At 33.5% G+C, this 25,278-nt stretch overlaps 3 protein-coding genes across 3 annotated transcripts in view; 1 reads left to right on the top strand and 2 right to left on the bottom strand.

Moving 5' to 3' along the window:
* The window catches only part of LOC135950154 (thioester-containing protein 1 allele R1-like), a 27,760-nt gene extending 12,381 nt beyond the window's left edge, over positions 1 to 15,379 (top strand). Inside the window, exons 2-18 of the mRNA XM_065499682.1 lie at positions 4,009 to 4,186; positions 4,255 to 4,733; positions 4,799 to 5,129; positions 5,192 to 5,380; positions 5,446 to 5,540; positions 8,255 to 8,366; positions 8,434 to 8,704; positions 9,039 to 9,584; positions 9,649 to 9,780; positions 10,704 to 11,122; positions 11,211 to 11,558; positions 11,623 to 11,800; positions 11,867 to 12,222; positions 12,288 to 12,463; positions 14,257 to 14,380; positions 14,449 to 14,602; positions 14,684 to 15,379. Of these exons, the coding sequence (XP_065355754.1) occupies positions 4,009 to 4,186; positions 4,255 to 4,733; positions 4,799 to 5,129; positions 5,192 to 5,380; positions 5,446 to 5,540; positions 8,255 to 8,366; positions 8,434 to 8,704; positions 9,039 to 9,584; positions 9,649 to 9,780; positions 10,704 to 11,122; positions 11,211 to 11,558; positions 11,623 to 11,800; positions 11,867 to 12,222; positions 12,288 to 12,463; positions 14,257 to 14,380; positions 14,449 to 14,602; positions 14,684 to 14,901 (4,306 nt within the window). The 3' untranslated portion in view covers positions 14,902 to 15,379. The remainder of the gene's footprint in view (positions 1 to 4,008; positions 4,187 to 4,254; positions 4,734 to 4,798; positions 5,130 to 5,191; positions 5,381 to 5,445; positions 5,541 to 8,254; positions 8,367 to 8,433; positions 8,705 to 9,038; positions 9,585 to 9,648; positions 9,781 to 10,703; positions 11,123 to 11,210; positions 11,559 to 11,622; positions 11,801 to 11,866; positions 12,223 to 12,287; positions 12,464 to 14,256; positions 14,381 to 14,448; positions 14,603 to 14,683) is intronic.
* Positions 15,031 to 25,124, bottom strand: LOC135950155 (uncharacterized). The gene is made up of 7 exons (XM_065499683.1): positions 24,207 to 25,124; positions 23,838 to 24,096; positions 23,309 to 23,775; positions 22,963 to 23,250; positions 22,662 to 22,899; positions 22,501 to 22,589; positions 15,031 to 15,706 (listed from the first exon to the last, which is right to left on the bottom strand). Exons 1-7 carry the CDS (start codon positions 25,086 to 25,088, stop codon positions 15,416 to 15,418), a joined length of 2,514 nt encoding a protein of 837 aa, XP_065355755.1. The 5' UTR covers positions 25,089 to 25,124; the 3' UTR covers positions 15,031 to 15,415.
* On the bottom strand, positions 17,920 to 21,222 carry LOC135951652 (uncharacterized). Its single transcript, XM_065501336.1, has one exon. It carries the CDS (start codon positions 21,220 to 21,222, stop codon positions 17,920 to 17,922), a length of 3,303 nt encoding a protein of 1,100 aa, XP_065357408.1.
* Positions 25,125 to 25,278: the final 154 nt, after the last annotated feature.

The raw sequence follows: 25,278 nt of genomic DNA on the forward strand, positions 1-25,278 counted from the left end.
TGTAATGTTATTGACCAACAGGCATATCTTGCAATTCCAAAGCGCATTGTTGCAATGATGTTGTATGTTGTATTGCTCTACTGCAATCTCCAGTAGTTATACAGGACTTGGAATCGTTAATTATTAATACTTCAAGATATAAAATCATCTGCTCTCCTACATTAGGAGGATTTACGGATGGTATATTCATCCTTGACTTCAGAATACTTTTGATTTTGGACCAAATTATTTCAATAAGCATTGGTGAAAATTGCACGTTGACGACTGTGGCAAGGGGCATTGTCACATGCCAGAACGAGTTAAGATGACTGATAGCCCAACTAAAATAATTTATATAATGTTTCTCAATTTTATTTAGAATTTTCTCAATTTCATTTGGAATTTTCTCAATTTCAAATTGAATTTCTCAATTTCATTTGGAATTTTCTCAATTTCATATTGTTATTCTCAATTTCAATTGGAATTTTCTCAATTTCAATGAAAAATGGTGTAGTAGTCGGGGAATTTTTTTCTACTTGCAAAATACGTTTTCTTACTAAATTTGACTAAATTGACTCAAACATTTCCGAGATATAGCCCATTCAGTGTTTATAAATATAACTGTATATTTGAGCTAAAATAAATACTGTATAAAGATCCTAAGGTAGCTGAACCAAGGTCAATTTTATATCTTATAAATTGTAGATGTACATGTACATGTTGACAATCGTATTCGAATTAAACAATATACAATTCTTATTGAATCGAAACCCTTATATTCTGGTTCATTTCACCACCAAAGCAACGTTTCCGCATACACCGTAATCGGCACCGAAAACGAAATTCCATACATTTGCACCGAAAAAAGTTCGTTTCAGAAATCGGCAACGAAAATTGGGAACGAAACGGCACCGATCAGTAACGAAAAACCCGTCATTTAGGGCCGGAACGAAAACAACTTCAAGTAGGTTGTTTTCGGTGCTGTAGGAACGAAATTATTTTAATTTTTTTATTTCAAATTTAAAGAAAATCAAAATAAATAAAAAAATAAATTTTCTTTATTGGAAGAGGAAAAAATAATAGATTTTGTCAAAAACAAGAAAGAGATTCGGCTGTGCCGAATCTTATATACCCTTCACCAAATTATACTTTAAAATAAGTTTTTTAAAATATTTTTAGGTAAACAAAATTAAATTTTTTTTTTCGAAATTGTTTTTTAATTTTTTTTTAAAAAAGTTTTTTAAAAAAACATTTTAAAATTTTTTTATTTTAGTTTTTTTAAAAAAAAAAAATTATGACAACAAAACTGTTTGATGAAAAAAATTCGGGTTAAAAAATATTTTTCCCAATTTTGACCCATTGTAGGTCCAACTTACTATAGCCTTATTTACATCGTTGCAATGGACTTTGAAATATCTATCATTAGATATCCATATTGTCTATATTAATGACTTAGTAATCCATATATAGATCAAAAATAGGTCAAAAATCTAGGTTGTCCTGGTTTTTTGCTCATATCTCCGTTATTTATGGGCCGATTTTAAATAGCAAACTTCTCGAAAACAGGTCTGACAGAATTATTGAAGATTTGGATCCCGAAGATATCTGGGGTCTTCAGAAAATTGATTTCAACAGACAGACAGACAGACGGACATGGCTTAATCGACTATCTATAAGGATTCAGAATATATATACTTTATAGGGTCGGAAATGAAAAATGTAGAAATTACAAACGGAATGACAAACTTATATATACCCTTCTCACGAAGGTGAAGGGTATAATAATGAAATTCTATTTAATGTGCGACATCCAAAATTAAAAAAATAATTTCGTTTCTGTTTTATGCCGCAACGCTCCCAACTGAAACGAAAACAATTCAGAAACAGTGACGACCAGTGACGAACACCAACGTTTTTCAGTTTCAGTTTTCGTTATCGGCGCCGATTACGGTGTATGCTGAAACCCAGCTTAAGAATTCCTGAAAAGCTTAATTAAACTTAAAACCATAATTTTAGGGGCGGACAACTTGTAACTTGAAATAAAACAGAGAAAAACTTTTTTAATATCCATATAATTGGCGTGTAGCCCGAGTTCCAATTTTCGCACACCATTCGCAGAAAATCAGACAGTAGTTCGGCAATAACGCTTCGAATATTCGCTGCCAAGTGCATAGTCCTGGGACTTTACATATCCCCAGAGAAAATAATCTAATGCCGTCACTGTTTACTGTAACTTCCTGATCCGTTATTTGGAATATCATCAACGCGGCACACCATCAATATCTTATTCTGTGCGCACTATACGGCGTCTTTTGGGATGCCTATTAATTATCGTTGCCTATTATCGTATCGATTATGAGCACCATAAAATGCTCGTAATGCCCGATGAGTTTGTCGAATTGAACCATGATTTTCAAAATAAATTTGAACAATTTACAAATAGCAAAACTATAGTGTTTGCCAATAATGAGTTGGGTAAGCACCACTCATTGCAAAATATTGTATGTGGTAACTATGTCAATTTATTCAAATGTTGTAATATTCCGAAACTTCTCTCATTAAAGATTTTATCCTTGCTTCCCTTACCTTTTTGAATGAGGTAGTCCACTTACCCTTAAAATCGAAAATTTCCTGGGATACTTTTCCTGTGTTCTTTAATTATTTTTCACAAGAGCCCAATACCTTCCCACCGGGCGAAGTTGTGGACAAATTCGTTAAGGAAACCGTTTTTTTTTTGTCGGCTATAATTAGTCGATTTCCGATGCTCCCAAGATCTAAATTATTCTCCGTCATCTAAAACCAAAGCTTTCGAGTGAAAACTCGCACGTTATCGAATGACATCAATATAAAATTCTATACATTTTATTCGATATCGATATAATGGAATTTCAAAAATAAATGAAACTTTAAATTTCTAGGACATTGTTAATTAGTTAATATGTGGGGTCAAAATTATCTAATTTATCATTTATTAGAATCGAAAAAATTTATTTTAATTGAAAAAAATTTTAAAAAGTAAAATTTGGGAATTGATATCTACATTAGAGTTCGTTTGTGACCAGGTCACTTCATTTGTTTTTCGGGTATCATAACTTTTCTGAAGGTATTTGCATAAATAAAAATAATGGCGTCCTTTTTTTTGGAAAATTTTCACTCCTTGTGGTGGTTCAACGCACCTAAAGACGCGGATTTTGATCACCTTTTTCTGTAGAACCAAAATGGTTGAATATATTGCTAATCTGATTTCACCAGTCGATTCTGCATCAAAAATTAATACAGTTGATGTTTTTGGAGGGCGCAAACCTCATTGAAAAAATAAAGAAGGATTTTAGTTTTTTAAACATGCACGATGAAAAGGCATTTTAAGCTTATCAAAACGGTACTAAAACCTTCAGAAAAATTATGATACCCGCAAATCAAATTTTTGAAATTAACCCTAATCTACATATCAAAATAAAAAAGATTTTAGCTAACATCTTGGTCATTTATAGACTGATTTGGATGATTCTTTTAACACAGACAATTCCAAAAGTATTTCTGGTAATTTACCAATGATTATTTTTAATGCTGGGTAAAATATCGAGGTAGGCGTGGGTTTTTGAAAATTCTCATGACGGCTGCGTGGTCTTTGCAAAAATCTATTTCGACCTACACAAGGACAAACGAAAACCACTAATAATGATTTTAATAATTAATAATTAAAAATTAATTTAATAATTAAAAATTAACGGGAATACCCGGGATTGAACATATCTTTTTATTATTTACCGGGAATGAAAAATGTCTGATAAATGAGGAAACCTAGTTTATATCCCAGGTCTCATATAAGGACCTCTCAGGCAAATTACTTTATCGAATTCAATAACCAAATATAATGTGGATCGGTCCATAACTGAAGGTCCAATGCAGTAAGATTTTACATATATATGTATATATATGGGTTTATTCATATCATTTATTAATTTAAACTTATTTTTTAGACCTTTTGTTTCAAAACAAAATTATCAGATTCTCATTTTCTACTTTCAGTTTATATTCAATTATTGCGCCAAATACTTTAAGACCAAATTCACAGTATCATGTAGCTGTAAGTATACACAAAGCTGCAGAGCCAGCCAAAGTTAAAGTTGGAATAATCGGCAGTGCATATAGTGACTTCAAAACTGTAGAAGTCAGACCCTATTCTACAGAAATGGTACATTTTGAGGTGAGTTGTAAAAGCAATGAGAAATTGAGAACACTGAACTATAGTTTTTTTGATATTCTTTGTTGCAGATACCCTCCTTAAAGAGAGATCGCTATAATCTAACAGCTGAAGGACTCTCAGGTATACGCTTTACCAATGAGACGCAATTAAATTTTGATGCTAAACAATTTACGGTTATGGTGCAGTCTGATAAGGCCATCTACAAACCTGAAGATATTGTACATTATCGTGTCTTAATAATGGATGCCAATTTGAAACCCGCAATAAATTATGGAAGTGTCAATATCGCTATCAAAGATGGTGGTAATAATGTAATTCGAAAATATAAAGATGTAAAATTAACGAGCGGAGTCTATGCCAATGATCTTTTGTTGTCGGATTATCCTAAATTTGGTGAGTGGTCGGTAGAAGTTGAGATAATGGATGAAACCTATAAGAGAACATTTGAGGTTGTTGAGTATATATTGCCTAAATTTGTGGTGGATATTAATACGGATAAACATGTGATCTATAAGGATGGTAAAATTCGGGCTATAGTTAAAGCTTAGTAAGTAAATTAATTAGTTTGGGGAACTGGGAATATATATTAATGTTTGATTTTGTTTGTTTTAGTTATGACTTTGGCAAACCTATTGTGGGTGAAGCTACTCTCTCCATTTATCCCACCTTCTTTGGTTCTCTGCAACCATTTGTTAATGATTTAATTACACGCAAGGTAGTGCCCATTGATGGTAGTGCTTATTTTGAGTTTGATATTAGAGATGAATTGAAATTGAAAGAAGACTATGAACGTGAATATTTGTTGGATGCTTTAGTAGAGGAAACATCCACCAGTTCAGTACAAAATTTCTCAACTGTGATAACAGTACATCTGGATCCATATCGCGTAGAAGCAACAAAATTGCCAAGCAACTATATACCGGGCGTACCATTTGAAGTTTCGGTAAGTAAAAATATATGTTCCAAATAAGATTAAGACAGTGATGAAATGTTCTCATTCCACAGGCTAAAGTATTGCGTAATGATGGTGCTATGATGAAAGATTTCAAACCCGACTTGACCGCTTATTTAACGAATTCCTATGACAGCAGCGAAATGTTTAATAAAACAGTCTACACTTTGGACTCTCGTTCTGAAGTTAAAATGAAATTTACAGTTCCACTTGGAGACAAAGATGAATATCACTCTGTTATTGTAAGTGTATAGAATTTTGTAGTTTTTATAAATTGAAATGTTTGTTATTTGTATTAAAATTTCAGGTCGATTATCAAGGCATTATAACCGATATTGGAAAAGTACCACGCAAACATTTGCACAGTAAAAATTTTCTCACCGCTAAAGTTTTAAATGACAAGTAAGAATTTTATAATCAAATTAATATATAATTTGCACATGTTAGTCGCATTAGACTAATATATTTGTTTATCCGAACTTATCCTTGGTTCAACAAATTATTATTTTTTAATGTTAGCTTTTAAAAATATGTCAGATATTATCTTTTTAAATCATTCACTTTCAACTGTTATTTCGGTCAAAATGTACATGCTAAAATAATTAAAATAAAAAAAATCCAATATGGACTTTCAAAACAATAGCAATAGATCTAAAGGTTCTTCGACACACTGTTTCAAAAGCCATTAAACAGTACGCAGTGGGGCAGAATCAAAATTTTGTGGAAATAAATCTTTCATATCTAAACGTAGCCAAGAGGTATTCGAGTTTAAGTTATTAAAAAGGACCCTATTAATGGGGGCTCATAGTACAATTTTTAAACACGTGCCTTTTTTTTGGTTTTCATACGATTTTTATATTTTTGGAAAGCGCGAAGTTTTAAAGTGGAATCTAATTCACATATTGATTTTTGTGTAAGACCAAAAATTAAATTATCTAAACAAAAAAATAGTTCGGAATAAATGTGGATCAAATTGTTCCTAATATTTGCAATCCTATTAAAATTTGGCACAAATTTTAGTTTTAGAAAATCAATAAATATGTAATAAAATCTTTAATAACAAAACACAATTCAATTTTCAACGTTTTTTAAATTTGTCATTCTAAATAACAAAGTGTAAAAAAACTTGTCAAAAGGAATCCAGCCATTCCTAAAAATTGGAGCGAAAATCACTAAAATTGTATTTTTTTTAAATTTTGCCCTAGGGTCCACATTCCTTCGGGGTTAGGAAAACACTTTGGGAATAAATAGGGAACACATCATGGTTTCCAAAGCTGATTTCCGTTTTTAGAACATGTAGACCAAAGTTGAAATTTTAGTAAAAAAATAGGTCAAATTCCGAAGGGAGTAGGGGCGACATATTCGAAAAATAAGGCATGTTTTTTATACCGAAATCTTCTCCGTAAAGATACCTTACAGAAAAACATAAAATTGATATATTTTCTTAAAGAATGTTTTTTTTAATAAAAAAGAGTTAAGTCACCTTTTCGCCCAAAAAACATAAAAAAAAATCTATTTTTTGAATTTTTAAATTGAAAATTGTTTATTTTTGGATTCATAATTGATATTGCTCTGAAATATTTTGTATATTATTGGTAACTTAGTGGTCTAAAATATGAGTCCATTCGGTCCAAAAGTACGCCCTATATTTTTAAAAATGCGATCCAAGGTATGGCAAAATTTTAAAATTTGAAATGCCTATAACTCGGAAATTATAAGAGATAAATGGCATATTTTTGTGAAAATTGTAAAAAGTCTTTCAAATCGGATGGGAAACAAAAAAATGGCACGTGTTTAAAAATTGTACATGTCGAAGGTACCTTACTTTGAGCTCCCTTAGCGCCGTCCCTGGAGCATTTGTAGGGTCCATTTTAATAACTTAAACTTGAATACCCCTTTTCTACGCTTGAACATTGAAACAAAACCTAGAACTGGATGAAAAAGAAAAAAGTTCTAGCTGATATTGGTAATACAAAAGAATTCAATCAACTCTTTCGAAGAGCACAGAACACTTCTAATAGAAAAGCAGCTCGTAAAGGTAAATGCTCTGATTCATTTGTGAGCAGAGACAAAGCTAATGTTGGGTTGAAGTCGTATAAAGTTCAGAAAGTTCCAAATCGTAATGCGGTAAAGAACTTAGAAGCAAAAGATTGAGCAAAAACATTGAGGTCAAATTTTAAATAAAACAATTAAGAGAGCTATATTCGGCTGTGCCGAATCTTATATACCCTTCACCAAATTATACTTCAAAATAAATATTTTACATATTTTTAGGTAAACTGAAAAAAAATAATGTTTTTTCCAAAGCAGTTTTTTAATTTTTTGTAAAAAAAAAATTTTCGAATGGTTTTTTTCGGGTTAAAAAATATTTTTTCCGATTTTGACCCATTGTCGGTCCAACTTACTATGGTCTTATATACGTCATTGCAAAGGTATTTGAAATATCTATCATTAGGTATCCATATTATCTATATTAATGACTTAATAATCAAGATATATGTAGGTCAAACATCGAGGTTGTCCTGGTTTTTTCCTTATATCTCAGCCATTTGTGGATCGATTTTCTCGATTTTAAATAGCAAACCGAGATGGAAGAATTCCGGACTTATTGATGTATGAATCGTGTAAATTATTTGGGGGCTTCGGAAAGTTGATTTCAGCAGACAGGCGGACATGGCTTAATATACTCCGCTATCTAAAAGGATCCGGAATATATATACTTTATAGGGTCGGAAATGAAAAATGTAGAAATTACAAACGGAATGAGTAACTTATATATACCCTTCTCACGAAGGTGAAGGGTATAAAAATATACACCTATACGTATTTATGAAGATTTTTATATTGAACGGTTCAAGTTTTATTTAACTTAATACAAGTATAAGTTTTTCGGCTCACTTTTTATTCAAAATTATGAAAAATACTTAGTTTTAAGTTTAAGTTAAGTTTTAATTGTAAACTTGGATTAATTCTTTAATGTCTAATCACTCTGTTAAAAAAATTTTTAAGGATTCAATTTCATTTCGGAAATAATTTTTTCTTAAATAAATTTTGATAGAAAAATAAATAATGTAAAATTCATGAATATCCTTAACTTAATCTCAATTTTCTTTAAGACTGATGGTAAATCAAGAAATAAATATCGCCGTACGCAGCAGTGAACCCATGAAATATTTTATATATCAAATTGTTGGACGTGGTGATATTTTACTATCACGTGCTGTAGATGTAAGTATAAAATTAAATAATTTTATTTTCAACAAAATAAAGATTATTTTCTTAATATTTTTTCTAGGTCGCTGATAACTCATATCATACCTTCAAATTTATTTCAACTTTTGCCATGATGCCCAGAGCTAAACTTTTGGTTTATACGGTCATCAATGGAGAATTTGTTTATGACGAACAGGTCATACAGTTCGAGGAAAATCTTTTGAATAATGTTCAAATTGAGGCGCCATTGAAGGCCCCACCAGGACAGGATATTGATATAACGATTACCTCTAAGCCATATAATTATATTGGTTTAATGGTGGTCGATCAAAATGCCTTAAATATTCGTAAAGGTGGGTATTATCTAAAAAGGAATGCACATTTTTTTTGGAGGTTTCATAATCAATAATTGGAACCTTTTCTATAGAAAGTTTAAATTCCATTATCGATACATTTTCAGTTACCGATAAATTATTTTATCAAAATTGCTGTTGTCTGTAAGTTTTCTATAGAAACTTCCAGTTATCTATAATTGTATATAGAAAATTTCTAGTATCGATAATATTGCTAGAGAAAATTTAATTTCTTGTTAAATTTTCTATAGAAACTTCAATTTATTGATAAGTTTTATTGTAAAAAATTAAATTTCCAAAAAGATTTAATATTAGACCATGTTTTAATTTATAGGAAATGATCTTTCCACCTCCAATCTAATGAGAGCTCTTAATCAATACGAACTCAATGACTACAACACACCTATTGGATCTCCGGGTAAAGAGTCCGGAGTTATTACCATGACCAATACCGATTTCATAATTGAAAAAGAACCCGAAACAACTCCAGCTCTGGGTAGAGCTTTAAATGAAGATGAACATAAACTTACCACAATACGTAAAACAGATATTGGACCAGCTCATGCTATAGAAACGAATACTTTGGCACCGGGTAAAGGACGTTATGCATTTTCCTATACACCCAAACCATTTTGGCATAATCCACGCATACATGTTATGCATCCACCGGCGGATACCTGGCTGTTTATGAATGTCTCAGCCGGTAGTGAAGGCAAGACAACAATACACAGAAGACTGCCAAGTTCAATGACATCATGGGTTGTCTCGGCATTTGCTTTAGATCCGGTGCAGGGAATTGGCCTGACGATGCCCTCGAAAATGATGCAAACCTTTAAGGAGTTCTATATAACATCAGAATTGCCTTATTCTATAAGAATTGGTATTATTAGAAATTTATTATTTGCTTAAACAAATTCAACATTTTCTGTAAATCATACTTTTAGGTGAGACCATTGCTGTGCCATTTGTGGTCTTCAATAACAAGGATAGTGATTTAGATGTGGATGTTACTTTGTACAACACTGCTCAAGAGTTTGAATTTCCTCAAATTGATAAGAAGGCCCAGCCAAAACCAAGTAAGTTTTATAACACTGTGTGTAATTTTTTTTAAATCATGGAAATATAACCATATACGGACACCACTACGTGATAAAATACCAAAAAAAAAGACTCGTGTATCCCTGTTTTGCACAAATTCGAATTAATTTTTTCGAAAGTAAAAGTATGCTTTAATTTATAATAATTTAATAGTTTATGGCCCAAAACACTTAATTCCTTTAATTTTTTCTGTTAAGAATCATTTCTAGGAAGTTCATATCTTCTTTATATATATAATTCTTCTGTACGTGTGTTAGTAACTGAACTCCTCCCTAACGGTTGGGCCGATTTCGATGAAATTTGTTGTGTGTGTTTGAGTGGGTCCCTGGATGGTTTAGATTCACAATTGATCTATATAGGCACAATGGGCATGGCACCTCCCATACAAAGTAAAAATTTATTATTGCGTATCAGGAGTACTATTATAGCGGGAGTCTTCAAACTTTGTGTGAGCTATGGCAGAACAACGTTTGCCGGGACAGCTAGTGTTCTATAAAGATGTTTATTGAGATCTTAGATGCATTTTTGTAGTTAATTGTTTCCTTGAATTTTGAACGGACCTGAACAGGGTAAAAAAGGTAATAAAAATCCTTTTATGAAGTTTTTTGGATTTTATAGGTATATTTACATTTTTCGTTCTTTATGACAAGGGCTACAACTTAGCCTCAGAGAGTAAATCAAAATTCCGAAATGTTTGAACGATATGAGCCTGATAAAATGGTCACTTTTTTGCCCATACAAAAAAGTGCATGACTTTGGGCAAAACTGGGAGACGCGGGTCTTCATTTTGTCTTTTATTACGTAGTGGTGTCCGTATATGGTTATATTTTTTCGTGTTGCACTGTGTAAATAATTATGAAAAAAAATTCCAAAACTTACTTTTCTTTTCTTGATCTTGCAGAAATTGAACTTTATAGCCGTCGCCTGGTACGAGTTCTAGCTAAATCTTCCAAATCAGTTGCTTTTATTATTACTCCCAAACGTGTGGGTCATATTACGATTAAAGCTGTAGCTTCGAATCAATTGGCTGGCGATTCAATAGAATCTATACTCTTAGTAGAACATCCTGGTGCTACCGAAATCGTTAACAAGGGTTTCTTGTTCGAAATGGGTTCGAGTGTTCAACGCAAGGCCAATGTTTCCATACGCATTCCCCGAAATTCTATAGCAGATTCAGCCAAAATTGAAATATCCGCTGTGGGAGATGTTGTTGGCAGTATATTGGGCAATTTGGAGAATTTGATTAGATTGCCGTCGGGCTGTGGAGAACAAACAATGATACAATTTATGCCCAATTTAATGGTGCTGAAGTATTTACAGGTACATTTTTTTACCAAAACTTTTGACATTTATTACTGCCCCCAGTTTCTCCATATTTAAGATTATATTTAAAATTGTATACTTCCAGCGCACTAGACAGCTATCGCCATCCTTAGAAATGCGTGCGAAAAAGAATCTGGAACTAGGATATCAACGTCTACTCTATTATCGCCACAAAAATGGTGGCTTTAGTGCTTTTGGTTTGAGTGAAGAGAAAAGCTCAACATGGTTAACGGCATATGTGGCGAAAGCTTTTCGCATGGCCAGCGAATTTATACAAATCGATGATGAAGTAATAATGACAGCACTAAAATATGTTGTGGACAAGCAAGCGGCTAATGGAGGATTCGAAGAACAAGGAGATATATTCGAACAATATGATGATCAAGGTTTGAGTTTAAGTGCTTTTGCAACATTGGCTTTAATGGAAAACGTGGTAAGTGGTATTCAAAAATACAGCTTTTGAAGAACGACCAATTACATTAAAAAAACATTTCTAGAATGCCTATCCTGAGTATAAAAACAATATCAATAAAGCTTTGGACTTTATAACACGCAGCTTAGATAGTTCGGATAATTTACATGCCATGGCTATAGGAACATATGTGCTGGCTAAATCCAATCATGATGCTAAAGTTTCTTTTGTACAAAGACTAGATGCCATGGCTGTAAATGAAGGTTGTTATTTACAGACAATTTTTTAAAGAATTTATCTATAATTCATGTTTTCGTCTTCTTTTCCAGATGGCATGAAATGGTGGAATAAATCTGCACCTCCTACCGAAGCCATGTCACCCTGGTATAATTCCACTCGTAGCGTTAATGTTGAGATTACCTCTTATGCGGTTTTATCACTATTGGAGAACAATTTAATTGGTGATGCCTTGCCCGTTCTGAAATGGTTAATGAATCAACGTAATGATTTGGGTGGCTTTGTCAGCTCTCAAGATTCTGTGGTGGGCTTGCAGGCCTTAGTATCTTTTGCCGAGCGATTTTCAAGTCAAGCCAATAATTTGCAATTGTTATTTAATTATGGCCAAAATGCAGAAACGGTGTTAAATGTTAATGCCCAAAATTCTTTGGTTTTGCAAACAATTGAGGTATGTATCTACAATTTTTTGTTGCTTTATAGTAAATTTAATGAAAATATCTTTCTTTTTTCCAGTTGCCCAATAATTTGAAAAATCTTACAGTTTCTGCTACCGGTAATGGTTTGGCTTTGGCTCAAGTAACTTATCGTTACAATACAAATGTTACTAGTGCTTGGCCTCGTTTTGTATTGGACCCAACAGTGAATAGAAATTCTCATTCGGATTATTTACATTTGTCAGCGTGTGCCAGGTAAATAGAAATTAAATATTTCTTAATTCAAGAGCTTTTAGTATATCTATATCGTGACAGTTCGAAATTTACCGCGAAAAATACCTTGTTTTTTTCAAAAAATGCTTGGAGTTAGCAAGTTTTTACATGAAAATAACTTTTTAATGAGAAACTATATCAAAATTTCAATCACTATCAAAGGATACTATCGGATAAGAACAGACCGTAGTGTATATCGGGCAGACCGTAGTGTATATCGGTTATATGGACGGTATTTCGAGAATCATGCTACAAATGGGCCCTCAACGATTTATCTTTTGTTAACAGTAGCAAAGGTTTTAAAACACTGGACATTCTGGACTAAGTTTAATATAACTGCCCACCCTAATGTTGAGCCTTTTCGGAAATGCATCATTGCGCTGCATTTGATGCGCATCTGTGATTAGTTTGCTTTTTCACTGTTGCTTTTTAGAACTCAAGACATTTGCACTGTTGTCAACTTTCGCGTTTTAGAACGTACTGCGCGTCAGAAGCAGCGCAGTGATGCATTTCCGAACAAACCCGTTATGTCGGTTAATCATATGGTGGTTTTTAAGGACACCATGTTAATGACTAGCTGCACGTTTGTGTTTATTCAGCATATGAAGAAGTAGATTAAAAACAGTTTTGCATCTCGAAAAACTTATGTGTCGATTATGGATGGCAACCGAACTTCAGTTGCGTTGCCAGAGGGCAACCACAAATTTCTGGTTGCCATTTGACCACAGAAAATGATGCTGCCAGTTGCCATCTGGAATACAATTTAGGCAACTGACAACGCAACTGAAGTTCGGTTGCCATCCATAATCGACCCATTAAAAACAGGGGAAAACTTGACATATGATAACCCTGACTGTAACTTATGTTCAGGAGTTAGTAAGTTGTAATCTATGGTTCGGTCTCTCTATAATCCGACGAAGAAGGAAGACAGGGTCGCGATTAAGTTTGCGGATACCACCATATCCGCTCATGTTCGTTTTGCCGGCATTTTATTGTGAAAGCCAAAAAGCCAGAACTAAATGTTGTCGAAACATTTCTCCTGGGATGTCATCGGAGGAATGGTCTTAGCTGCAACAATTCTCACAGCATTAGCCTCCCCGAAGACATGTCAGGAAGGACCGAGGATTATATACAATATAAAGATGGTGCAACAGGCTGAATGACTACTGGTCCCGTATTGCCGTCCCAAATGTATGGCCAGCATGTGGTCGGGGTCCCCATGAAACCCCCACATATTCAACTGTTCATCCAAGCCTACATCACTTAGTGTAATGGAGTTGTGGACCAACCCCGTTGAAGTAGCATAATTTCTTGGCCATGACCTTGATGCAGATTAGAAAATTGTATAGTTTTAGCTTCACCATTGTTTATGATACTTTTATGAGAATATTGTACCCGTTATTAATTTACTTAAGTAGTTGTATGTTTCCTGGAGCCCTATGTTATTTTGCTGCTATAATCGAGTTATCTTAATGATTCAGTCAGTTCTGAAACTATTTAAAACTATGGAACTGAATTCTTTTCAAGTGTGATTCATCGTTGATGAAAGATATTGTACCAATGTCTAAAATAGTAATATTATTATTGAGTTAACAGGCCTTGAAAGAGTGAACTCGGATAATTCCGATACATAGAAAAGGCTAGAGTTGGAATTTGTTAAGCAAGTACTTTTTAAAAAATGTCTTTTGTTTTCTGAACTAAAAAATTGCTACAATATCAACCAATATTCTTAATTGCAATTTAAAAATATGTTAATAATGGTTCATTCTTTCTAGTTTTGTACCAGCTGAAGGCGATTCAAATCGTTCCAATATGGCTGTAATGGAAATTTATTTACCCAGTGGTTTTGTTGTTGATACCGATACTTTGCCAACATTGGAGTCCAGTGAAAGGATAAAGGTAAGAAGTTATAAACGCATTTACAAATTTAAATAAACTGCATATAACTTTGTATGCCCTTGTTACAGAAAGTGGAAACCCAGAAACGCAATACCGTTGTTATAATTTACTTTGATTATTTGGATCGCAGAGAAGTATGCCCCACCCTACATGCCTACAAAGTGGTTAAAGTAACCAACCACAAGCCAGTACCTGTAATAATGTATGACTACTATGACAATGGTAAGTAAAATGCACTTAAATCTAAATGCAATTATAAATACAATAACTTACCCATGATTTTAATTAATGTCATTGTTATAGTACGACGAGCCAGACAATTCTATAGAGCTCCAAAGTCACATATATGCGACATTTGTGAGCACGCCAATTGCGGGGAATTGTGCGAAAAAGCCGAAAAGCGTGAGTCACGTAAATTAGATACAAATGATTTACTTGAAGAACGCAGTTCAGCTAGATATGTTGCTGTAAATACGATATTAATGTTATTAGTTTTTGTACTATTTAAAATAATGAATTAATTAATTAATTAGTAATAATAATGCCGAAAATGTTTAGTTATAAAAAAAATAAAATTATACTCACAATTCGATCAAAGACCAATCCTCAGTAAAGCTTTAACAATAATTAATATAAACTATTTATATAAATTCATATTTGTATTAATAAACCATAATTAATGTATGTATATTTAAAATGTGTATTAAAAAGAGAATTTTGTACAATTTAATGAAATTTAATGTAAAATATGTTAAAATCTTAATGCGAATGAATAAGTGTAAAAAACAAGTATAAAAACTTATTAAAATATTAATTTAATTGTAAAAAGACTAAAATATGTAATATTAACTAATATTAGTTGTAGATACTACTTAATAATTGTTTAAAAAAAATTGTGCAAAAATTATTAAATTTAAACAAACAAATAAATTTAGTTTGTAAGTGTAAAAATGCCTTTCTTCTCTAATAAATATAAATTTAACAAGACTAAAACTTCAATTATTAAAAGTTTGTTTTGTTTTTTGCGTTTATATCTTATTTGCGCTTCGGTTTTTTACTTTCCATCAGACTCATGATAGTTTTACGCAACTCTTCTGTTTCACTTAGTTCCAATTCATAGTTGCGTAGTTGTTCATTCTTCTCCTGCAGTTGAGACTCTAGCACCGTTATGACGCCATCGGATTTCCTTTTAGATTCTCTTTGTTCTTCTAAAGCCTTTTGTGTTTTGGCCAAATCACGTTCTTTCTCTTCAATGTGTCGTACTTTTTCTTTGATGTCCACTTCAAAGGCCGCTATAGTCTTTTTCAATTTATCTATGCGGGAAGTCTGCAATTCAATGTGAGAAGAAAGTTTAGATTTTAATGAATATGAAAATGTTTATGGTTTTTAATTAAATATAAATAGGTGGGCAATACAATGACTTATCCTAAATATACAATTGAGTTCTAGAGTTTATTGAATGGCTGGATATGAAAAGTCAATAATATGTGATACGTGTGGGTGAAAATATCATCTGAAATCATCGTGTTCTATACTGGCACCACTTACCGAATTACAGGAAGATTGTTTCCACATTGCATTTCTGAGGTGACGTGGTTAAATTACTATATAAATACCTATAACGAACAGAAAGTGGAATCCAAGCCTAAAGTCCTAAACTCACCTCCTGGGGCTCGGACCAAATATTAAATGGTTCATATCAAAACAAACAGGTTAAGGTATTTCTCAAAAAATCCCAGAACAAAAATGTTACTGGGAAGTATTTAAAAATATTCAATATTGATTCTAGAGATCCAGAACGTATGGACATGCAAATATACTCAACTTGCCTCCCTGTCATATACACTAAACATCTGATAAGCTGTTCAAAACTATTATTCCGTTCGGACGGCAGAATGACATAAAAGTATAAACCGATGATTCAAAGAATGAACTCGTCCTAAAATCCCCAATACGTCTTCCAGTTAAAGCCAGTGTTTTTCTAACTGAAATATTAGCGATTAGGGAGGTATGTAAAATTCTTTGCGAAAGGAATATTCGCGGCAGCACTGAAATTTTTATCGAAAGCCAGGCGACACTCGTGTCACTTAAGTAATATACCACGACATCTACTTTAGTCCGACAGTGGACAGTGGGGCAGTATCAACATTTTTTGGAAATAAATCTGGCATTTCTAAACGGCTGGTCCGTCATTCTAAATAAAAAAGTGTAAAAATACTTGTCAAAAGGTCTAAGGGAATCCCGCAATTCCTAAAAATTGGAGCGAAAATTGGCCAAAAAACAGTAAAAATTAACTATTATTTGAATATATAAACTTAAAATCGTTTATTTTTTGATCCATAATTGATATTGCTCTGAAATATTTTGTATGTTATTCGTAATTTTGTTGTCTAACTAACAGAAAAAATTCGAGTACATTCGATCCAAAAGTACGACCTATATTTTTAAAATTTCAATTTTGAAATGCCTATAACTTGAAAGTTATAAGAGATAAATAGCACACGCAAGCAAGTTTTTTCACGACCTAGCCGAGCGCTTTCCAAAAATATAAAAATTCGTGGTTAAAAATATTACATGTCGAAGGTACCCTACTTTGAGTCGCCATAGCGCAGCCCCAGGATCTATTGTAGGGCCTATTTTATCCCGATCAGACCAGCCGTTTAGAAATGACAGATTTATTTGCAAAAAATTTTGATTTTGCCCCACTGTGCAGTGCAAGAAAGAATTGTCTAGGTTAATTCGTATAACTGATATCACTCTACTTTGGGTCCGTATAACTGACATCACTCTACTTTGGGTCCCTGCGGATAGATTACTACATTACTGCGGTTATGAGCAGGCTTTGGATGTCGCAAATGTATTATTTGTCGCAATACTGATTGGTACAATTAGAAGCGAAATCTTCAGAAGGCTGTCAATAGGTGGCTCAAATTGGAAACAAGCTAGACAGCCAGAAGATTGTGGGCAGCTTACAACGAGAAACGCAGTATACAAATCCTGGATGCCCATTTCGAGGCTAACTGGTCACTGGGCGATAGGCAAGCATGCAATTAAACTCGGAATTCCATTCAACAGTTACTTCCGCAGGTACCTGGACCGAGAATAAACAGTTTTTCATATCCTGTTTACAGATTACACATCGGACGACATCAAATTATGCGATCTAATAGGATAAAAATTTGGGGAAGTTCTACTTCAACAAAGTGGGTCAAAAGATCAATTGAAATATTACTTTTGTTCTAGATGTTTACTAACACAAAAATTTTAAACTCAATTATTTCGAAATGGCAAAAAAATTATACACTATTGTTTTATTAAGGGGACTATATAATTGATTCTACTTGAATGAGTGAGTGCAGCATGCTACCAACGAATCGACATTACTAATTTGGTACTTCTCACATTGATCGTTGCCCATATTTAAATCCTGTCCCCCAGAAAAAATACCAAGTTTTATGCTTAAAACGCAATTTATTAAAAAAAACTTTAATTATATAAAAACAGCAATAAAAGTAATAGAAAAAATAAAAAAACAATCTTTAAAAATTACCACTTAACAAATGATCATCGTATATATTTGCATATCTAATGCCTGAAGCTGGTTGACGAAATTCCAAAACTGTGGAAGGTGCTGCAATAGAGGGTATTTTCGAAGCTTGATTTAAGCGGCGATGATGTAATATATACAATATGCCAAACAACAAGAGAATTAAAACCAATATAAGGGGAATAATATAAGTCAAAGGTGAGGCCTTTTGCACAATATCCATGTCCGATGAAGAAGTAGTGGGATTAACTTGCATGTCATTGCTGGTTTCTGGCTTAATACTTGGTACAAATGAGGCCATTGTGGTAGAGGAAGTGGTGGTGGCAATAGCTCTTGTAGAAACAGTAGATGTGGCAAACGTGCTAACAGAGCGTGTTGTTAATGAGATGAATGTGGGCAGAGAAGTCATAGCAGTTGCTAGGTCATTATTTATTATGGGTCTCAATGTTGAGGGTATATTTACCAGAGCCGTTTTAAGGAATCCAGTTTGTGAGCAAGAACATCTCAGGAATTTTCCCATTACCAAAGATTTACAAGGCTCTGGCGACCAGGGTGCCGTGTACGATGTTTTCATTAAACATTTGTTGACATGCTGCTCTAAGGGATAAATGTCTAATTGCACATTGGAGGGAGTTTTGTTGAGCTCCCCCAATTTTATTTCCTGCAGTTGTGTAGTATCAATTATTTCATAGATATTGTATTCGATTAGCGAGATATCATCTTGTAAATTCTCTTTAAAGTTGTAAGACTTTATGATTAAACAATATTTTGCTTGAGGTTTTATAAAATTCATATTGATGGTTTTGAATTGCAGTATTAGTTTGTCAAAAACATTTTCATTTATTTGCGTGGTGTGCTGTTGTAAAAATGCTCCTTGCATTTTTCTCAAAGTCAAGGATACGAGTGAGGATTTTAGGGACTCTTGACTTACATCTTCATTTAAGCACATCTTTTTGGCTAAATTTGTTATTTTGCCAATAAAGTTTTGTAAAGCTTGCGAAGAGTACTCTTCTGATTTCAGTAAATCTTCCAATAAAGTCAACTGAGTTTTGGTATATAACTGCTGGGAATGGTTAACAATTCGTCTCTTTCGGCTGGAGCGCTTAAAACGTGCTTGCTTTTGTAAATCGGCTTTTGCGTCTGTATAGTCCATTAGGTTTTCCAGAATCTCTAAAAGTTTTTCCAGCATTTCTTTATTCATAAGATGGGTATAATCTAAAATTTCTTTGCATTTTACTACAAATATTAATTTTGAATCTGAATTAATATAGATTTTATCTTCTGGCTGCTCCAGAAGTTTGTCAATTTCTTTGTGAATGGAAAATTTAACAAAATCCAGCCATTTTTCATGTAACGGACTTTGGGTGTTTTTGAAGGTTATAGTGGCCATTATTAGGTAATTTAAAGCATCTTGGAAATCGGTTCTCATAAAAAGACCATTGACCTTATGTTCGTAAGCTGCATAATCTAGATTATTAAATTCTTCATAATTTATAGACAATTTTGTGTCATTCTTAATTGTACTACAAGCCTGGCGAATATCACATATTTCCACCATTATTTGTAGAGGTGTAAGAGTATAGGGCAATATGGTTTCCCAGGTTTTGTATTGAAAGTATTTACCAAATGATAACTCAAATTTATCCATAATAACCTTTAGTTCATAACTAACAGGAGAATCCAAAAGCAGATCTTTTGCTTCATGAGAATTAATATTGAAAACAGTTTTCAAGGCCACACCTTGCAGGGGATCCATTAAAACCATTAAGGCTTGAGGCGGGGCGTTGGTGTGTATGTCTATGATGAAGTAACTAGTGACCACTTTTATCCAAGGTTCGCTTTCTATGTCCCCCTGCTGGGGATTTTCGGTAAACGGTTTGGGGCAAGTAACATCCAAACGAAATTTATACATGGAATCTCCTTCAAAGCCTGGCCACATTATATCGGTTTTTATGTGTTGTGTGGGTATGTTTAAAGTAATCTCCCGATTTACTGTGGAATTTGTAAAGTCTATAATTTCCTCCAGATAATACTTCTCCAAATTGGTTATTTTTGTATAACCATAGTGCTCTTTATCCAAGACACCACTGGGTATAAGTCGAAAACCTTCTTCCTGGGCACTCAACCAACTGGCCTCACAATTGGCCACCATATTCATGACCATAACCGAGAATTTAAATTCCTCATAGGAGGAAGGATTTAAATTGGGTATTTCCTGAAAATCATAGCTGATAAACACCGAAGATATCACCTCAATATCGGCCTTAACCTTAGTAACTATGTCATTGATTTTAACTTGGGCAACAACTTGGTAGGTGCCGGCTTTTTCGAATAATATTTTAAAATACTGCTGATTGTCTTCTCTGGTCTGCAAAGCATCGTTTGTTATGGCATCCTCTACCAACCACTTAATTTCCAGCTGCTGTACACGATCGTAGTTGCGTAGAAATAGACGAAAAGTTAAATGAGTACCCTCACCAATTCTGGCCGCACACGGTATAATCATGGCCTGGAATCCTTTGTTCAAGATCTCCACCCATATTACTTCTTTAGCTAAAAGTCTGTTGCTACCACTCTCCTTGACTTCCGCTTCAATGGCCGTTTTCCTCTCAGCACTCAAGGCATTTGGTGGTATCAGCAAAACACTTGAAATGGTATTTTCTATCATTTGATATCTCTCCTCTAAATCGCTTACCTTCCACTGTATGTAATAGTCATTTTTAGGTTTACAAAAAGTAACTTTAGCCATGACACTATACTCTATGCTGGCCACAACTTCCTCTGAGCCTATAAGCAGGAAATTAATACCCTCCGGCACATTGCTATTCTGTAAAACACCCTCCGCATAATCAATGGTGAATACTTGTTCACGACTAGTTTCTCCTGCATCTGTTATGCCCACCACATGGAAAATATAACTTACACCCGGCACTACTTGTGTCTTCTTTATCAAAGCCATATTATTCTTCATGATGTGCAATCTCTCCTTGCTATTCAGGTGCTGTTCCAAAGCTCTGACCGCTTTCCATACCAACAACGTTTCACGTTGTGTCAGCGGTTCTGGTCCAATGATTTTAAAGAATATTTTAAATTTATACGACAATTTAATGCCGTCTTTGGGTTGAAAAGTTATTGTCACTCCCTCGGGTTGCTTTGCTCCCGTTTCGCTGTCATTGTGTTTGCACAGATTTTGTGGTGCCACAATGCGAAAGGATGGCACTTCTTCTGTTGAAATCTTAGAGATTTGCAGCAAAATTGTTGAAATAATTAGAATATTTGGAAATAAATGCTTCATGCTTTGTTGCTTTTATTGTGTTGAGTGATTGGTGTTGGCAAATGTGAAAAATTTTAAGGATAGTTAAAAACTTGGTTGTGGTTTTATTGTTACCATGGTTACGTTAATGCCGGTTGTAATTTACTCAATTTATAGGTGATTAGTGTGACATTCATTTGTTGTATCATTAGGGCAATGTTGATTACAAAATTTCAATGGCTTTTAATGTGCTTTTTAATGAATATTTGGAATAATTTAAAGGTAGTTTATAAAAGCGCTCTTTATAAGAAACAACCTTGTTGTAGTTAACTAGCTAGGAATGAATAATAAGGGAATGAAGGCAGTTCGAGAGGACCTTGATGGCCAGGTATCCATCACAATCTCAATTCATTGTGCATCACTAGTTCGTTCCGAGATGTAATACAGTCCATGACAGCTCCCGATATTATGTACTTCATACTACAATAAGGCCCTGAATTTCCAAAAATCACTTAGTTGCTGCTGCTCTTTTATATATACATCCAAATCCAAAATCCAAACTTTTGGAGAATCGTTGAAACTGAATTCAGATGTTTTGTATTTCTTTTATGTTTTAAAATGAAAAAATTAGTAACAGTGAAACATACAAGAATTTAATTTGATATCTGTTATCACTGTTTCTAACTCACAGATTAAAGCCAAAGTAAATTAGAGTTACTAGACTTTGTACTTTTTGGTACTCTTTACATAATTGTAGTAATACTTCTTGGCAGAAAATTGTAGACAAGCGAAAAAAAAATTGACCGATTTTCAGTTTTTATAATACACGACATATTCATCAAATTAGTCAAATACAATTTTGACAATATCATTTAAAATATACTTAAATTTTAGCTTATTAAGGTATAGGTTATTGATGGAGGAACATCTCAAACTTTCAAAGAATTGCCGTATATTTTTTAAAAATATATTCTTAAACCAATTTTTTTTATTTTCAATAGGAAAAATCTCGAAATCATATTCAGCCCAATTATGAATAAAAATTCCACGGGAGTTTTTTCCTTTTCTCATTTTTCCTATTCAAATTCAATGGGAAAAAACTCCCGAGAAAGAAACTACCGCTGAATTTTTTATTCATAATTGGGCTGATTATATGCAAAAATGTGTTTTCAACTAAGAAGCGAAATTTCCAAATTATTATTATTTGCAGAGTCCAAATTGGCTCGTAAGCAACATAATTATTAATGTCATGCATTAACACGCTAACATGGCTTTTCACAACTTAAATATAAGCACTTTTAAGTTTAAAAATCTACTTACATTTTCCTTGGCAGCCACATGAAGCTTCTCTAAATCTTCCGTTTTAACCTGCAGTTCGTCTTTAAGATCATTAAAGTCTTTTTGTAAAACTGAAAAACAAAAAACACATATTTTATTGTAACAAATTTAAAAAACTATAACTATTCTAATAATAATCATACCAATCATTTCCGATACTTTAACCGATAAACGTTTCTCATTAATTTTTAAGGTTTCCGATAGTTCTGAAAGTTTTTTCATTACATCGGTCATATTACGCTTTAAATTATCTTTTTGATGTTTCAAATCTTTGCACTGAGTCTGCAAAGATTCCTGATTAATGTGCAGTTCAAAGTTCATGGTGTGGTATTTGTCCAGTTCGGCATTTTGTAAATTGATGCGCTGGGTTAAATGAGTGATCTGTAAGTGGAGAAAAAATTCTAAATTCTAAAAATGTTTAAACATTATGAGTTTCCATAAGACCTCTTTACTGGCTTCTTCTAGTCTTTTTTGCATACAACTTTCGGCTGAATTAAATTTTTCGATTTTATAATTGAAAAGTTCTATAATTTGCGAAGTGGCCACATTATGCAGTTGATTGTTGTTTTGGGCCTGTGTTATAACATCAATGAGGGCCTGTAGACGTTCTTCCAGTTCTTTGCTGACAAATGTCTTATGACTCTTTAAAATTGCATTCAAATTACGCCATTGATCGCCCGTAGGAGCCGCCGGAGTCAATTGATTTGTTGAAGCATTTAATTTCGAAATAAGCTGATAATGAAATATATGAATTATTGTATAATAAAAGATTTATAAAAATATATTTTACCTTGGCCACTTCTGTTTGTGGAAAATGTTCAAATTGTGATATTTGAAATACTGTCGAACATAATTTCTCATTGCCTGTTATCATGGCCCGTGCCAAAGCATTTTGTATTTGGGGCAATTGCAGTAGAGTGCAACATTTTTCAAAATACGCCTTTTTAGCTATTTCTGTGAAATTTATGAGTAATAGTAAACAAAATATGAATTTTTCAATTTCTTCCATGCTTAAACTATTATCGGGCATTTCTGACTTTATATTCAATAGAGGCGCTAGAATTTTATCAAAATATGATTCAGTTATTTTCGATAAAATTAATTTCTCCGTTTTTGTTTGATGCAACAGCGATACTAAAAGTTGTAAAACTGCTGCAGTGTGTAGAGCGGATGCATCAGTTTTCTCCGAGGCTGTTATAAGTTGTATTATTATTGAGGGATCTCTGGCTATACGTGGGGCTATAGTCTCTTTTTTAGCTGGGGAAAGAAATTATATTGAAATGAATTTATCTTGTAGTATTTATGGAATATAATATTACCTAATCGCACTAAACTATCCAATAGATTAATTGCTTCCACTCCACATACTTCCGATTCCAGCCAATTACTTAACAGTTCAAATATTCGTGGTATATTTGAATCTAAACTAATTGCCACATTTTCATTACCATCCGTATCTGGCTGTGCGGATAATTCCATAATATATTCAATTAATTGAAACAGTAAACCCATGCACGTTTGCTGATGCTTACGAATTTCTTCACTAGAGTCATCCATGGAGGAGCGTGCTTCTATATGCTGGAAAATTTAAATTGTATTCAAATAACGAACTTGCCAAAAAGTACTTTAATGATTTCCACGAATCGTTATGTGAAAATCAAATATGTAGGAGAGTATATTAAACTTACATCCAACAGCTTCTCAATATCTTCACAATAGTACTCATAGCACAGCATAGCCTGATGTAGACCACTGTAGGCACGTGAATCTCTGAGAAATTCTACAATATGCCTCAAATGCGGAACATTCCAAAGCTTGATGCAATCATCAACAGCGGCAAAACTGGAACGTAAAAATATATGCAACTCCTTTTGATCCGGCGAATGTATGTCCTCAGAGAGAATGATTAACATCTTGTTGGCCAACATGCCATAGTTTTGTATGCGTCGACTGAAACTGGAAATGTTTACAGAGCGCAAGAACAAAAATAAAACCACAAAATTCTTGTAGCAAAGATTTATCAGAATTGACAGCGACAATTGAGCATGTATTTCCTCGCCCTCGTCAGCAGCTTGGTAAATAATTTGAACCAACTGTTCCAACAACACTATTATATATGGTTCTTCCCAGGTGATTTTAATGCCAAATGTCAATTCCTGCAAAAGGGTAAGTAAACGGTGACGTTTATCTCCCGCTTGTGAACGCTTCAGTATAAAGCTCAACAGAGGTATATAACGATATTCATCCACAATGGCTTTACGTGCCTCCAGATTTTTAGAGCAATGCTGCAATATACCCACACAAGTCCACAAAGCATCACAATCAATTGACAAAGTTCCCATGACGGCATGCAAATCAATGAAGAACTTGGAGATTTCCAAATTGCCCGGTGAAAAATGATGCGGATGTATGGCTGTGCTTAGTAAGGAAGCTGTGCGGTTAAGTAGTACCAAAGATTCTTCCGATTTGTTGTTGCGATAATGACTGGCCTGGGCACTAAAATCACGCACATAGCTAAAGGCATTGGAGGTATCGTTGTTATGATTGCTGTTGTTTTTACGCGACACCATATTTCAGCTTTCAAATGTGTAATACTTTTAAATAATTATTTCGGTAAAAATATGCAAAACAAATAAGAGAAACAAAGAAAAATTCCTTTTTGCGGTACAATTAAATGAGACTTTTGAAAAATTAGCAAACTAAACAATTGTCAGCCGCCGTCATTTGAATGATGCAGTATGTTCAGTGTGGCGAAACAGG

Source organism: Calliphora vicina, chromosome 2 (assembly GCF_958450345.1).
Source record: "Calliphora vicina chromosome 2, idCalVici1.1, whole genome shotgun sequence".
Classification (NCBI taxonomy): domain Eukaryota; kingdom Metazoa; phylum Arthropoda; class Insecta; order Diptera; family Calliphoridae; genus Calliphora; species Calliphora vicina.